This window comes from Myotis yumanensis, unplaced genomic scaffold, assembly GCF_028538775.1.
Source record: "Myotis yumanensis isolate MYYU_CA2020_CCGP unplaced genomic scaffold, mMyoYum1.0.hap1 SCAF_13, whole genome shotgun sequence".
In the NCBI taxonomy this organism is placed as follows: domain Eukaryota; kingdom Metazoa; phylum Chordata; class Mammalia; order Chiroptera; family Vespertilionidae; genus Myotis; species Myotis yumanensis.
In genome coordinates, this window is record NW_027223764.1 from 18,575,598 (window position 1) to 18,589,720 (window position 14,123).

A 14,123-nucleotide genomic window follows, 5' to 3' on the forward strand; every position below is an offset into this window, starting at 1 on the left:
TGGGACCATCTGGACTAATGGGATATATGGCCACCCCCTTTGTGCTCATCTCTAGAGGATTCTGCCTATTTCATGGTATCCTTAAAATCATACCCTTAAAATACCCTTAAAATCATACACTCTCCCTAAAGCAGAAGGCTACTGCCTCCCCAGCAGAGACCATGAGATTGGGGCTAGAAGCAGGTTCCAGGCACTGCTGTCTCTGTTTGCCAGGGCCTGCCAGCTCTGCACCCTGGCCATGCATCATAAGAGAACCAGACGGTCACCAAGGGACCTCTAATGTCATCCATATGAAAAACACCTTCTCCCAAGCTCATGGCCACCACTCTCTCCTCTTACTCCTTTTCCCCTCTCCTTTTCCTCTTTATTTCCCTCTCTACCTCCATGCTTAACAGCTGGCTGCACCATGAGGCATTACAGGGAATGAGGGAAGGCCAGAGAGGAGCCGGACCGGTGTCTCCACCCATGGGGGAGCACAGAGAGGAACCCATGTCCAGCTCCCTGCCTGGTTTTAATGGGGCCAGTGTCCATGTGTCACAGAGAAAGGACAGCAGGATCAGCTGTATGTGACACCACTCCCCTCTCTCCTGATGGGTTGGGATCAGGTGGGGACAAGGCAAATTGGCCTTTTATCCTCAGGTCAGAGATCAGATGCCCCCCAGCCTCCAAAATCTTCCCAAGGTACATGGTTCATGCTTCTCTCCCTGGAATCCCACAGAGATATTGGGGTTGAGTCCCAGAGGAAGGTGAGCAGTCAAGGCTGCTGAGCAGATGGTGAAGCTGATGGCCCCACCAGCAGCCTGCCTCCCTCTCTCCAGGAGCCAGCAGGGCAGTGGGGGGACCTGGGCTTTGCCACTAAAACTGATCTCATAGCAGAGCAGCTGCAAGGCTGGGCCGAAACCGGAGCTCTGAGTCCAAGGACAAAGCATGCATAGGGAAGCCAAGCCTCTTCCCTCCTCCCTACCTTCATCACGTTTCCTCTTCTCGCCATTGGAGCGAGGGATCCCCAGGATCCCGTTGATGGAGTAGGATCCCACTGGATCATTGGAGGCGCTGGAAACAGGAGGGGAGGCCGTACTGGGAACTGGATGAGAATAAGGAGGAAACGCCATCAGGAAAGCAGTTGTGATAGCAGGCCAAAGCCCCCAGGCTGGGGGCAGAGAGAAGCAGAGGAAATAAGGAGGGATGGGGAGCCCATATTCCCCTTCTTTCTCTGAGGTTTAAGAGAGAAGGCATAGCTACATAGAGAGCAGGCTATTCACTTCTGTCCAGCCCTGGACTGAGTGGTGGCCAGTCAACCCCAAGCCTTCTCTGCAGACCTATAGAGGTCACTGGTGCCCTGAACTCACTCCCCTGAAGATGAATGGAAACCTAAAGCTGACTCAACCTAAAAAGTGACTCAGCAGTCTTGGAGTGAGCACAGCTCCTAGGAGGCCTCCTTGCACAGCTCGTTCAATCCCTGGGGCCAGGAAAACCCTTCTAAACAAACTGCATCTCACTGCCTCTTAGTCTCCTGGGCTGAGTCTTTACCAATCCTGATTTAGACTCTGTGGCTTTCTAAGACCTGTCTCTGAATCCCTAGGAGACACAAGAATGGTCCTGATATTCTCCAGGAGTGCATAGCTCTTCTCTCTCAGTTGCTTCTGGTCTTGAAATCACTTGAGAAGTTCCTCATTCCCCTCTCCGGGCACAGACTAGTGAACACATTCACTCTGTAATGATCTACTCAGGTACAGCCCAGCCCAACCCTCCTTCCTAGCACACGCTGTAATACAGGCCTAGTAAACAACAGATCCTGCCAACTCCAGGAGGGCTGGGACCTGCCATTCTACTTCCTGCTAGTCAAGAGAGCAGGGGACAGCTGCCAAGAGGGGCAGCAGGAAAAGTTTGATCACATCCCAGCTCCTTAATACCTGGTGCCAAACACCCTTGGGCCAAAGGGAAGACTGTATGATTGGGGGGTGGTAGGAATGTTAGCAGGTGTTTTGGTATGGCCTGGGTCACGTCTCTGGAAGGCCATGAGCAAGAATCCGTAAGTAAGGAGGTTGGAGAGAGGCAAAGAGTTACCAAGTAGATGACAGAGAGACAGAGATCAAAAGAGATAGGCTATGAAGAGGGAGGGAGAGAGACAGAGGAACAAACCCAGAGCCTCACATACAGAGATGAAAAAAGAGAAGGAGAAAGAGAAAGAGGGGGGAAGAGGAGAGAAGGGAAGAGAAGAGAATGATAATTTTAGAAATTAAAAACAGAACAAAAATGGAGTAAGATAGTAGATATGAAAAAAGAGGTGCAAATAGGGAGACAGGATCAGATAAAAACAAAAGATGGAGAAGGAGGAAGGTGGGGGGAAGAAGCTATGCTAAAGGGGAAATATTAATAGGGAGGAAGGGGAGGAAAGAGATAGATAGATACGGCGAGAGGGGTAGGGATCCCAGTGAGCTAGTCTCTCTCAAAAAGACCTTTGAGCCTCTAGGACTCATAGTGCAAATTGGGAAAAAGTAGTTCTGGGCGTAGCTGCATGTCCAGCTCTTTCAGGTGGGGTCCTGCTTCCCTCCACTCTACCCCGCCACTACCCCTATCCCGCTTCCCTGAGCCTGAGCCCTCTTACCAATGGTGTGGCCAGGCGCAGTCACTCCAGTCCCAGCCCCATCCGGTGTTGGGTGAAAAGGCTGCTGAACTTTGGTCCGGATGATCCTGCAACAGCATCACAACAGCACATCACATGCCTCTCCTTCCCCAGCAACTCTAGCCCAGACCTGCAGAGACCAGCCCTCAGCTCCTTCCTCACTCACCTGCTCCCTGCACCCCTGCCCTCACTGACTGCTGCAAGGCATGCTTTCCTTCCCGTTTGCTCTGCGGATCAGCAGCGCAGCTCTGTGGGTGGAGGCCGTCTGCCTCTGTCCTGCCATGTGTGCATCACCAGAATTGCAGCTTGATTTTTGGTAGCAGGTATTGGGGCAGCAGAGTGAGTAGAGCACAGCACCCTTCCCCTTGGTGGGGGTGGGGACTCCCCCCCTTCCCCTTTCCTAATCACATACAAATCTCTTCCTGGGCGTGGGACTCCCTAGATCTGAAGATCATTTTGGAGCTGGCTTTCCTATTGGGATTGTACCACACAACTCCAGAGTTGAGGGAGGGGGTGAAATTTCCCCATTTACTGAGCCAAAGAGAAGTAACCAGGGAAGGGCTGCATTACAGGTGACCCTTTTGTCCCCAGGATCCCAATACAGCACACAGTCCCTCTGCCAGATGTCAGGCCCTGGACAACTTCTCACGTACTGTTCTGTCCCTGTCGAGCTTGCTGGCCTGATGGCCTCCTTTTCTGAGGTCCAACTTGGATCAGAGCTCCTTTACCAGGCTAGCTGAAAAGCCTGGTGCCCCCCCCCTCCCCCCCGACACACACACACACACACACAACCCCACTGTGCACTCTGGGGTGAGTCAAACATCCCAGGACTGGGGATGAGTTGGCTAGTCAGTGATCGAAGGACCTAGGGCTAGGTGATACAGAAGGCCACTCCTGGGGCCAGGACTGAGGAATGCTCCCTTCCACTCACTCGTCAACTTAGGTGCCCTTGGAAGCAATTTTTTCAACAGTGTTGCTCCTCCCTGCAGAAATGTGTGTGATCCAAGTTCACTTCAACCAGCAGGTAAGTCGTAAGCCATGAGCGCACTCCTCTCTAACCAGCTTTTACGAGCGCTGCCAGGCAACAGAAAGTGCCTGAAAGTGCTGGATATAAAGTTAGGGAAGGAAGACACACACTCAGAGAAAGCTAAGTAACTCCAAGGGGGCCAAGTGTAAGTGCCAAAAGGAATCATCCCCCTTGCGGGCAGGGTAATCGGGAGAGAAGTCACTGAGGAGGTGAAACTTTATGTAGCGCTTCAAAGCAGAGTAGGGCTAAACATAGATACACAGAGGAACCAGAGGCACGGAGGATGGTGCACAGGGCACCGGGCTACATGGCAGGGGCCCCAAGCCCTGCTTCTGAATCTGCCATTTTTTGGCTACATAGCTTTGGGCTCATCATTCTACTTCTCTAGGCTTCAGGTTCTTTTTTGTTGTTAGCCTAACAAGCTTAGACTACAGCAAGCATGTCAAACTCGTGGCCAGCAGTCCGCATGCCTCATACATATTGAAGCATGCAGCCCGCTGGCTGCGAGTTTGACATGCTTGGACTACAGGATCTCTGAGGTCTCTTTCTCCACTAAAAAACATGATTCTAAGATGAACAAAGAAGCAGAGGGTGAAACATTATAATCAGGTGTTGGAGGGGAGTAGAATCAAAGCATGGGAGCCAAATGAACCTGATGTTTCAGGGGCTCATGCCCAGACCAGTCAGCCAGAACAGGGGAGGTATGTAAGGGAGGAGAGGAAATAAGGCTGCAAACTTGGAAGTGATGAGAATGGTGATCTCCCACTTACTGAGCATGTATTATGTGCCAATATTATATGCAATTCATACCACTTATATATACACCAGTGTTAATTCTCACAACCTCCAAGGTGCATACTATTATCCTCATTTTGCAGATTGAAAACCAAAGCTGACAGAGGTTAAGAAGCTTACTGGAGATTACACTGCCAATTAGGGTAAAGTTAGAATTCAGTCTCAAAAGTGTATGCTTTCGTCACACTTTCCCCAATACATGGGGACCAGGTTTAGAGGGTCTCAGGCCCACGAGTGATTTCTAAACTAGAGGGGGCACATACAACTGATTCTGGTAAAGCAATATAGAGGCGGGAGGCAATGAGGGGCTGTTCTCAGGAAAAAAAAGGAAAGAATTTGCAAGATATGGTGAAGGCAAAATGGCCAGGATTTGGCAATTAACTGGAGTCTATCATAGCTCTAGAGACCCACGTCTGGTAACTGAAAAGCTGGTGGTTTGTACCACTGTCAGAAAGAGGGATGCATGTGGGAATGTTGGTCCCAGACATGCAGCATCAGGTGGGGGAGGAGTGTCCAGGTGGACACGCCCACACCCAGCTGGCATAGCAGATATGGATTTAGAACAGTGGTTCTCAACCTTCTGGCCCTTTAAATACAGTTCCTCATGTTGTGACCCAACCATAAAATTACTTTCGTTGCTACTTCATAACTGTAATGTTGCTACTGTTATGAATCGTAATGTAAATATCTGATATGCAGGATGGTCTTAGGCGATCCCTGTGAAAGGGTTGTTCGACCGCCAAGGGGGTCGTGACCCACAGGTTGAGAACCGCTGATTTAGAAGGTTGTCAAGGAGAGGAGTGTTGAGAGGTTCAAGAGGCCTGAGGAGTGGACGCCACTTTCAGAGACTGGGGAAAGGAACCTGACCTTGCCAAGGGGTCGGAACTGGCCACACAGGAAAGGGCAGAACCAGGATCTGCAGTTTCACCCAACTCAACGGAGAAGAATGTTTCTATAAGGAGAACATAACTCACAGTGTCAACAGTGACAAGAGGATTGGAGGGAATTGGGAAGAAGAAGGGGCATAGATTTGGGGATTTTAGTGACTACTAGTGACCCTGGGGAGAGCAATATAAACAAAGAGAAGGAGCCAGACAAAAAGAGGTTAGGAAGTGCATAGGAGGAAAGGAGGGAAAAATGTGGAAGCCAGGGGCGGTGAACTGAGTGGAGGGAAGGCTTTTTAAGGTAGTGGCGACAGGGATAACAAGTCCTTAGGCTGAGGAGGAAACACCTGTGAAGAGGGAGCGATCGGTTGGCTAAGGGATTGTGAACGCTGGTGAAAGCAAGGCAAAACAAGAAGAGAATGGAATGGAGAACATAGGGGAGGACTTAGGGAGAGATGGCATGTTTTGAGGGAGCCAAATGCTTTGGGATTTCCAAGAGCAGTGTGCTTGCTTCCTTAGTACAACTCACAGCAAGAAGGCAAGGTCATCTCCCAAGAGTTGGGGGCGGGGGGGCGGTGTTTGGAGCATAATCACAATGGGAAAGACTGGAGTAGCTAAGGGCAGTGTAGACTGGTCCACAGGAAAGGCCTAGAGCAGTGGTTCTCAACCTTGGCTGCACATTAGAATCACCTGGGAATCTTTTTAAAATCCTGACTTCTGGGCCTCATCCTCCGGAAATTCTGTTTCTTTGTTATGGGGTGAGGCCACAACATTAATAACAAAGAAACAGAATTTCCAGAGGATGAGGCCCAGAAATCAGGATTTTAAAAAGATTCTCAGGTGATTCTAATGTGCAGCCAAGGTTGAGAACCACTGGCCTAGAAGGAGGTGGAGCAGTTCAGAGCAGCTGCTTCTAATTCATTGCAGCAACAGCTTCTGGGATCTCACTGACCTGTGGGTGGCTCTGGCTTGAGGGCCGATGGGCTCTGGACTAAGGAAGCCTCAGAGCTGGGGCTGGATGAGACAGATAACCGCTGGCCTTGCGGAGTTTCTGTCTTTGTTACCCAGTGCCTCTGACCCCTGGGGCACAGGTGCAGACTTAGCTGAGGCAGCAAGTGATGGAAAAGCATGACTCCCTGACAGTGGCTCGGTGGTGCCTGGAAGAGGAGCTGGGCAGGTTGCCTGCTGTGAGTTACTCACTAATACTCTTGGTGTCCACCCGTGCCCTCTGGGCTGTGGGTATTTGCAAGATCCAGAGCTGATCGCAGGGAATTTAAGAACTGGGATTGTGGAAACCTGATGGCCAGCCATTGCCCTCCTGCATCTCATACACAACCCAACAACTCACAGGAATATCACGAAGGGTTAAAAGGATGGAGAAAAGCAGTTGTCTTGGGTGATTGCTTGATACTATTTCCCCCAGTTCCTCCTCCTCTTCCTCCAATTCTTTTTCATTCTTGGCCCTACAGACAGCCAGATACCTCTATGGCCTCCAGGGTCCCAGGCAGGTTTGGCCTGGAAAGTCAAGTAAGTTCGGCATATGGGTCTTTGGAGGGTGCAGTCGGGAGCCCTGGAGAGCACATCTCTAGAGTTGGGGGCTAGGAGATGCTATTTCCTGTTTCCGGAAAGACTGCCCTGTCAGGGTGCCTGCTCCCCGCTTCTTTTTCCAGCATGCTTTCTTCCACAGGGATGTTCTTTCTCCTGGGACCTCCAGGGCTCTGTCGGGGCCCAGCGTGGGGACTTCAGGCAATTAGCGTCTCCCACACTCATAGGAGTATGACTAGAGCAAAAGGAGAAAGAGCTCAGTCTGAGTCCCAGCTCTTGTTACTTATTGCCTTTGAAACCCTTGCAGTTTCTTATTCCCTCACCTGTATAATAAAATACTACTACTACTTACTTCCTAGGACTATAGTGAGGATTAAAGATGATAACTCATGTAAAACAATTAGTATGATGCTTGGCTCAACAAGTGCTAGCTATAATAACAACAACAAATAGTAGTATTCCCATGGGCTACCCCTAGGCCTGGCTGTTTTCTATTTAGGGGCTGAGCCAGGTGCAGGCAGGAGGCCTCCCAGCCCAACATGCCCCTGTCTGGTCAATGCAGCTGCTACAGAGACACTGAGAAGACAGGAAACAGCAGCAGCGGGTGTCACAGCCTGACCCCAAAAGAGGTTGCATCAGAGAAGACAGACTGGGGACCCCTGCCTGGGGGTGGATCTGTAGACACTATGAGCAGCAGCTTCTTCCGGACCCAAGAGATACCAGGTTGAGCTTTAGAGTAAAGGATGACAAGGCAGGTGGAATCCCTCCGTCTTAGGTAAATTCCCAGGAAGCCTTCAGCTCCCACCAAGAGGAGAGGGAACCAGTCTAGTGGCTCTGTGAGTTAAAATGAAAGCATGTAAACAGTCGCCTAGTAATAGTCTGTTAAACTCATGAAGAAACACAGAAGCCCTCAACATTCTAAGAAAGCAGTGGGGACATTCTTAATCCTCCTCTGGCTCTACACCCTCTTCTTCCTCCTTCTCTCATCCTTTCTTCTGTGTTTCACTCTTTCTCTGTCCTTCTCTCTGTCTCTCTTCTTTGTCTGTCTGTCTGTCTGTCTCCTTGCACCCTGAAGTCCCAGTGTGGCTGTGTGAGTTTATTGATTTCTGGGAGCTGGGGGAAAGTGGGAGGCAGGGCTGGGGTGCAGACTCAGGGATGGAAATAGAAGGCTATAAATTATTTGTGACAGGAAAGCAATAGTGGCAGAGTGCTGAGCACAAGTCCTGTGTCACTATTAGATTCCTTTTAGCCCGATGACACTGTAAAAAAGGTTAAGTGTCTGCTGGAATCGTACACCTGGGGGGCCGGGGCAGCCTGGGAGCAGAACAAGCCACTGAGAGCAGGTATATCAATTCTCCAGGCCAATAATATTCCTCTCATTGATCGCCACGCAAAGTTCAAAAATCTCATTACAGCCAGGCAGACCGGGAACTTTTTACAAATCAATAGAATGATATAATGTATGTATACTTAGTACAAATGTATCTATTCATCTATCCATCCATCCACGGTCCGCCTCAGGGTTTCCAAGTTAACCTACCCATCATATTATGTTATGTTATGTATGATACTATATTGCATTATATTATATGATAATAAATGGTGTGCAAAAACTCCCCGAGGTGGGGACAAGAAGAGGACCTATTAGCATTGAAGTGACCTCAGCTCACCTTGGAGGGAGTTAGGTGGCAGTATTTCCAGGACTAGGCTGGCCGGGATTTCCAAGAGCAGTGTGCTTGCTTCCTTAGTGGAGGTTCCAGCAATAAAAACAATTGCACTAAATATTCACCAGGTGCCGGGCAATGGTCTAAGTGCTTCAAACACATGGTTCACTTAATCCTCACAACAAACCATTTTACAGATCAGACATATTATAACTTGGCCAAGATCAACCATTTAATAAATGGCAAATCTGAGGTTTGAATTCAGGTAGACTAACCCAGGGCCCATACCCTGACCCGCCAAGCATACTGCCTCCAGGAGACAGGTACCCAAAAGTCCCAAATCCAAGCTCCTACATTCTAGTCCTCTTGTTTTGTTGTGTTCTGCAAACCAAAGGTAAGGAGCTCCCTGAGCTTCAGCATCCCCCTCTATAGAATGGGAGTAATAACACCTGCTCACCAGCTGCTGACAATGTGATATACACAGGACCTTCGAGCACGTCCCCATGAAATCCTGTCCAGCTGCCCGGGACAGACTGCCTTCTCTACTTTGGAATCACTTCCAAGTGGAACGGCAGGCTAGCCCCAGGCTTGGTCATATCACGGGATTGCTCAAAGGGTCTTTGGGAGCAAGATGTCAAGTATCTCCATTCTTGTGTCATATGCAAGTGTAAATCACTTTAAGTTGTCCTGGGGTAGATAGCTCACTCACTTTAGAGTTTTTGCAGAAAATGTTTCCCTGGCATGAGTAAAATCTACCCTGGTTTGGTAAATGAAAGGAACTCCAGTGTAGAGAATGGTTCGGACTAGCTGGCCCCACTGCACACTGGGCCAGAGGAGTGGTAGGAGGGGCCTCTCCCAGTGACTTCATAGGTATTCTTATAGGCTGGATCATTCTGGAGGACAAAACAATATTTGCTTCAGCAAAGGATATTTTGCCCAATGAATGCCGGTAATTGTTTCAACTCAGGCCTTTTGAGAGCTGCCAACATCAGGCATTTGTCCCTGGCTCAGCCCCAAGGCAAGTCAGAGCAACGCAGATAGCTGGAGAGTTTTCACGGCGAACCTCAGGTGAGGTATCATAGGTCATCTAGGAAAATTTCACCTCTCCCAAAAACGGTTCCTACCTCTCCCTACTCCTGAGAAGTCTAAGGAACTGGAATCTCCCCTCTGTACATCCCAGAAACTAAAAAGGTGAAATTTACTACCTCCACCCCACAGAGGAAATAGCATCCATCCTGCCCACCCCACTGGCAGCCCCGAAGTGCTGCACATAAACTGTTTTCTGAGGCTTCCGCTTTGCAATTTGTGCAGAGTTTAGAGTTGTCTGCCCGCACCCACTCCCATGCCCTGTGGGTTTCAGCTTGGACAACTGACCATATGTCAGGCAGGGTTGTGTGCGTGAGAATGGTTACTGATGGGGGGAAGCTATGGGCAGAACCTTCTATCCTGCCTGTAGGAGGATGTAACTGGAATACACAGGTTCTAAGGTTAGCAGGGTTCCCCCCAAATGTACCAAGAGCTTCTGCTTCTTGTTGCTTCTCAGAAGTCAAAACTGAGCTCCAAGAGATGGGAGCCCAACTATAAGCTTGCAGAAGGGTTTCCTCAAACTACTGTCCTTGAACTGCCTGCATTAGCTTTCCCTGGAGTGTGTGCTAAATGCAAATCCTGGGTAATGTCAGACCTCCTGATTAGAGTTTCTGGTGGTGGTCAGGCCCAGGAATCCGTATTTAAGCAAATTCTCCAACTTATTCTTAAGCTCTCTAATATTTGAGAAGACGACCTTCTGTCAAGGGGTGAGGAAACCGTCCTGGTGGTTAGCAGGGAAGCCCTGAGAGCAGGGAGAAAGGCTTAGTGAGTTAAGAATACTTAGGCTCCTTACTCATACTCCAGCAATCGACATTCCTCCCCATCTGCTAATCCTGACTCCAAATGACACAGTAGCCGAAATTCAAGAAGCTCTCAGTTCCTCTGTGGGAACTAAACTATAGGTTAGAAATAAAAATAATTTCAAAATAGTTTTTGGTACATTCCACGGTGAGAGATTCCCAGTGAATTCTTTAGGTCCTGGGCATATTTTCTGAATCAACGTCGCCTTCTAAGACTGGCACTGAGGGCGATAATCCTTCCACCACGTGTCCCCGGGAGCCCAGGCCAGATACAATTTACTGGGCTAGATGGGCCATGGGGCTGGCCCAAGGGGGCCATAGGGATGGTTTAGATGATGAATGGTAAGCATATGGATTGATTTAACTTCAAGATAGGCATAGGTTTAAAAATTAAGGGGCAATGTGTTTAACTAACCATTTGGAAACCGGTCTGCAGTGCATGCCAAGCCCAGAGCCGTGACCAGACTAGCTCCTCTCGTCACTGGCCGTGCCCTCATCTGCGAGGGCTTTCAGATAAGGGCTAGGGGTCGCCTGCTGCCTATCACACACATTCCTGCTGGCCCTGGGAGGCTCCAGAGGCTAGAAGACTGCCTGATATGATGAAGGGTGCTCCTGTAGACTCACTGCTGGGACTAATTCCTCCCTGTCCCTCCACGGGCATGCCTCCTCCCTCCCAAGCAGAAGGAAGCCTGGAGGAAGTGCCTTTTAGCAACAGCAATCTCCCAGAGACTGCCTGGCCTCCCTGCCTCCAGCCCCACCCCCTCTCACCTAGTTAACGCCAGCATTCAAAAACAATGCATGGTTTCTCTCTCTGTCCACCTAAAAGAATGTGATGTGGATAACCCCTATAACTGCTTCCTATTAGCTACAGGATAAACTCAAAATTCCTCAGCCTTGCCTTCAAAATCTCCCCTAATCTGGCGTTCTAATCTATTTCTCTATTGCTCTCTTCCACTCAGGGTCTAGTATAGAGCTGAAACCTTGTTTTCTTGCTTACTCAATTCACATTGAATCCTCCCCTAGATTGTGAGCTCTGTAAGGGCAGATGTCATGCTTAGATTTCTTGCCATTGTATTTCTATCACGTAGCAGCAGTGCCTGGAATAATGTGAATATTTAAAGATTATTTGTTTAGTAACAAATAAGTGTGACTATTAATAGTAACAATAATATAATATTAAGGGATATAGTGAGCGAATACATGTTTATTGTGTACCAAGCAGTGAGCTAAACACTTTACATGGATTATTTAATTTATTTCTCTTTTCTATTATTGTGGGAGTTGAGGTTCAGAGAGGTTATGTAACTTGCCCAAGGTTACACAGCTGTTAAGTAGCAAACCTAGGATTTAAACCTGGGAGTCTGACTCCAGACTCCACGCTGCTAACCACTGGGTAGAATAAGTCAATCATATCAAGAACAGATGGAGAATCCATGAGAGGCTGGGGCTGAATAGAAGAGCTGCATATAATAATAAGAAACATAATAACCATCATTTATTTCATATTCACTGTATGACAGGCATTGTAACAAATGCTCTTTCTCATTCAAATCCTAACTACACAACTCTATCAAATAGGCATGCTCTCTATTATACCAAGGAAACAACAGAGAGGTTAAGCAACTTGCCCAAGTTCATGTGCTTAATAGCACTGGAGCCAGACTTTGGGTCCGGGCCTGTGACTCCAATATCTGTAGGCTGAATCATATTACATCTTCTGGAAATATCTATGTTAGTAGTTTTTTGTGTTTATTACCTATTTGGGAATGAACAACTTTTCCCTCCAGTCTTTCACATCCATGATCTGGACAACTGAGCAAATGTATATGTAGATAATTAATAGAAATTGAATGTAGCCATGATTCTAAAGATGCTGACCCTCTCCCCTACACATGCCATAGTTGTATTTGATAAGCATCATACCTGCGTTACAAAAGAACCATAATTTTAGGTTAAGTGGTCTGGTGGCCATGTATTTTATATGCACTGGTAGATTTGGGGTGTAGATTTTCCAAATTCTCTGTATCTATCTAGCTTTCAAATCATGTACATAATTATGTGGAGATAATGCATAAGATGTGTTTCTCAGTTTCTATGTTTCTAGAAACTATTTCTATGATTAGTGTGTCTTTATATTCATGTCTGCTCTAATGCATTGATCCAGGATTTATGATACTGGATGTATTTATTGAAACCAACTTCATGAATTTCTGCCCAGTTATGCCTATTTCTGTCAAATATGTAAGCCACAATCATACATGACTCCACACTCATCACTGTTCTCTTCCCAGGGTGTCTGAGACGCTCACATCACGATCATGTTGTTATATTGGTCCGTGCACAGTATTGATGGGCATAAATGTGCATTTGTATACCTGTGTGTCTTTCTATCTATGGCCAGGATGTGGTGGGGGTAGAGTGATGTGGAAATGAGAGACTTATTAAATGCCAAGTAGATATGCAATAAATTTCATTGATTTTATAAACTCCAACTTGTCTTCAGCCTCCTTCCATTCTTTATCCTGGGGGCATTGCAACAAAAACCTATTTTAAATACCTTTACTTCCCCTACCCCCTCCCCAAAAAAGTGTCAATATTTTATTTGGATTTTTAACTTCGCTCCATAACAGTTGTTTGACCTCCTGACTCGTGCGAGTCACATAAATTCTGGGACTTTATTCAGGAGCCATGTTCCTGCTATTGAATAAGCAATTTGGGAGGGTGAATTAATGACTTGTGCTGTTGCTGGAAAGTCCCTGAAGAAATATTAAAATTGCTTGCAGACTGAATCGATACTCAGTGAACACCCAGCAAGAGGGCTTCGGTTCTGGAATGACCACAGAAGGCAGGGCTTGGTGGAAGAAGGGGAATTCCGGCACCCAGCCTGGCAAGCCCCCTCCTTGCCCACCCCCACCTTTCCCTCCTTCCCTGGAACTCTGTCATTTTCAGTAACAGCAAAGTCTGATTAAACCCCAACCAGGACAAAGCTCATTTGTCCTTTCTTGCAAAGCAGGCTCAGGGGACAGTTTACTCTCTTATGAGCAACGAGAGCCTGCAGGCATGTTGGAGGTGATGGTCTGGACACATCCACCTGCTGGAGAAACAGGAGGGCCCTGCTTTCTGGCAGGCTGTGCTGTGCTTGGGGATCAGGAGAGCCCTGGGGTTTGGGGAGGCTGGGGCTGTGACCATTTTGTGCTGGGTACACAGAAGGGTTGGGTGTTGCATTGCTGACTCCAGCTCTTTGTGTGTTTGACCAGTGCTATCACTCAGATGCCCATATGATTTCAGCCTTTGTGAATAGGTGTGCCTGTGGGATGGAAAGTTGGAATTGTGTTGTGTTATTGTGTATTGCATTGTGCCATTGGCAGCTGGCTTAAGGTTTGTTACTTGGTGTTTTGTGGTATTGTATCGAGGTGACTGCACTTTGTGTAACACTGAGTTAGAGGAATTTAAGTATTGTTTGGTGGCAATGTCCATGTTTCTGCTTTGAATTATTGTGTTCGTTGATCATATCAGCATCCATTTTTTTCCCACATAATGTATGTCTCAGAGATTAGGTTAATGGGTGTCTCCTTGGTGATGTGAGTTGAGTAATGATGTTGGATCTGGGTGGTGGTGTATAATTTGGTAATTGCTTTCTCTGTGTGGTTGTGGGTGAGAGAGCCCATCCTTTAGCTTTTTAAAGCTTCTGGCTTC

General features: G+C 47.9%; 1 protein-coding gene across 10 annotated transcripts in view; it reads right to left on the reverse strand.

The window, feature by feature from the left end:
* The window catches only part of PAX2 (paired box 2), a 92,136-nt gene that overhangs the window by 46,543 nt on the left and 31,470 nt on the right, over nt 1-14,123 (reverse strand). For all 10 annotated transcript variants that reach the window (XM_070432502.1, XM_070432493.1, XM_070432497.1 and 7 more), the window contains exons 5-6: nt 2,609-2,694; nt 965-1,084 (exon numbers count right to left, since the gene is read on the reverse strand). In XM_070432502.1, coding sequence (XP_070288603.1) covers nt 965-1,084; nt 2,609-2,694 — 206 coding nt within the window. The remainder of the gene's footprint in view (nt 1-964; nt 1,085-2,608; nt 2,695-14,123) is intronic.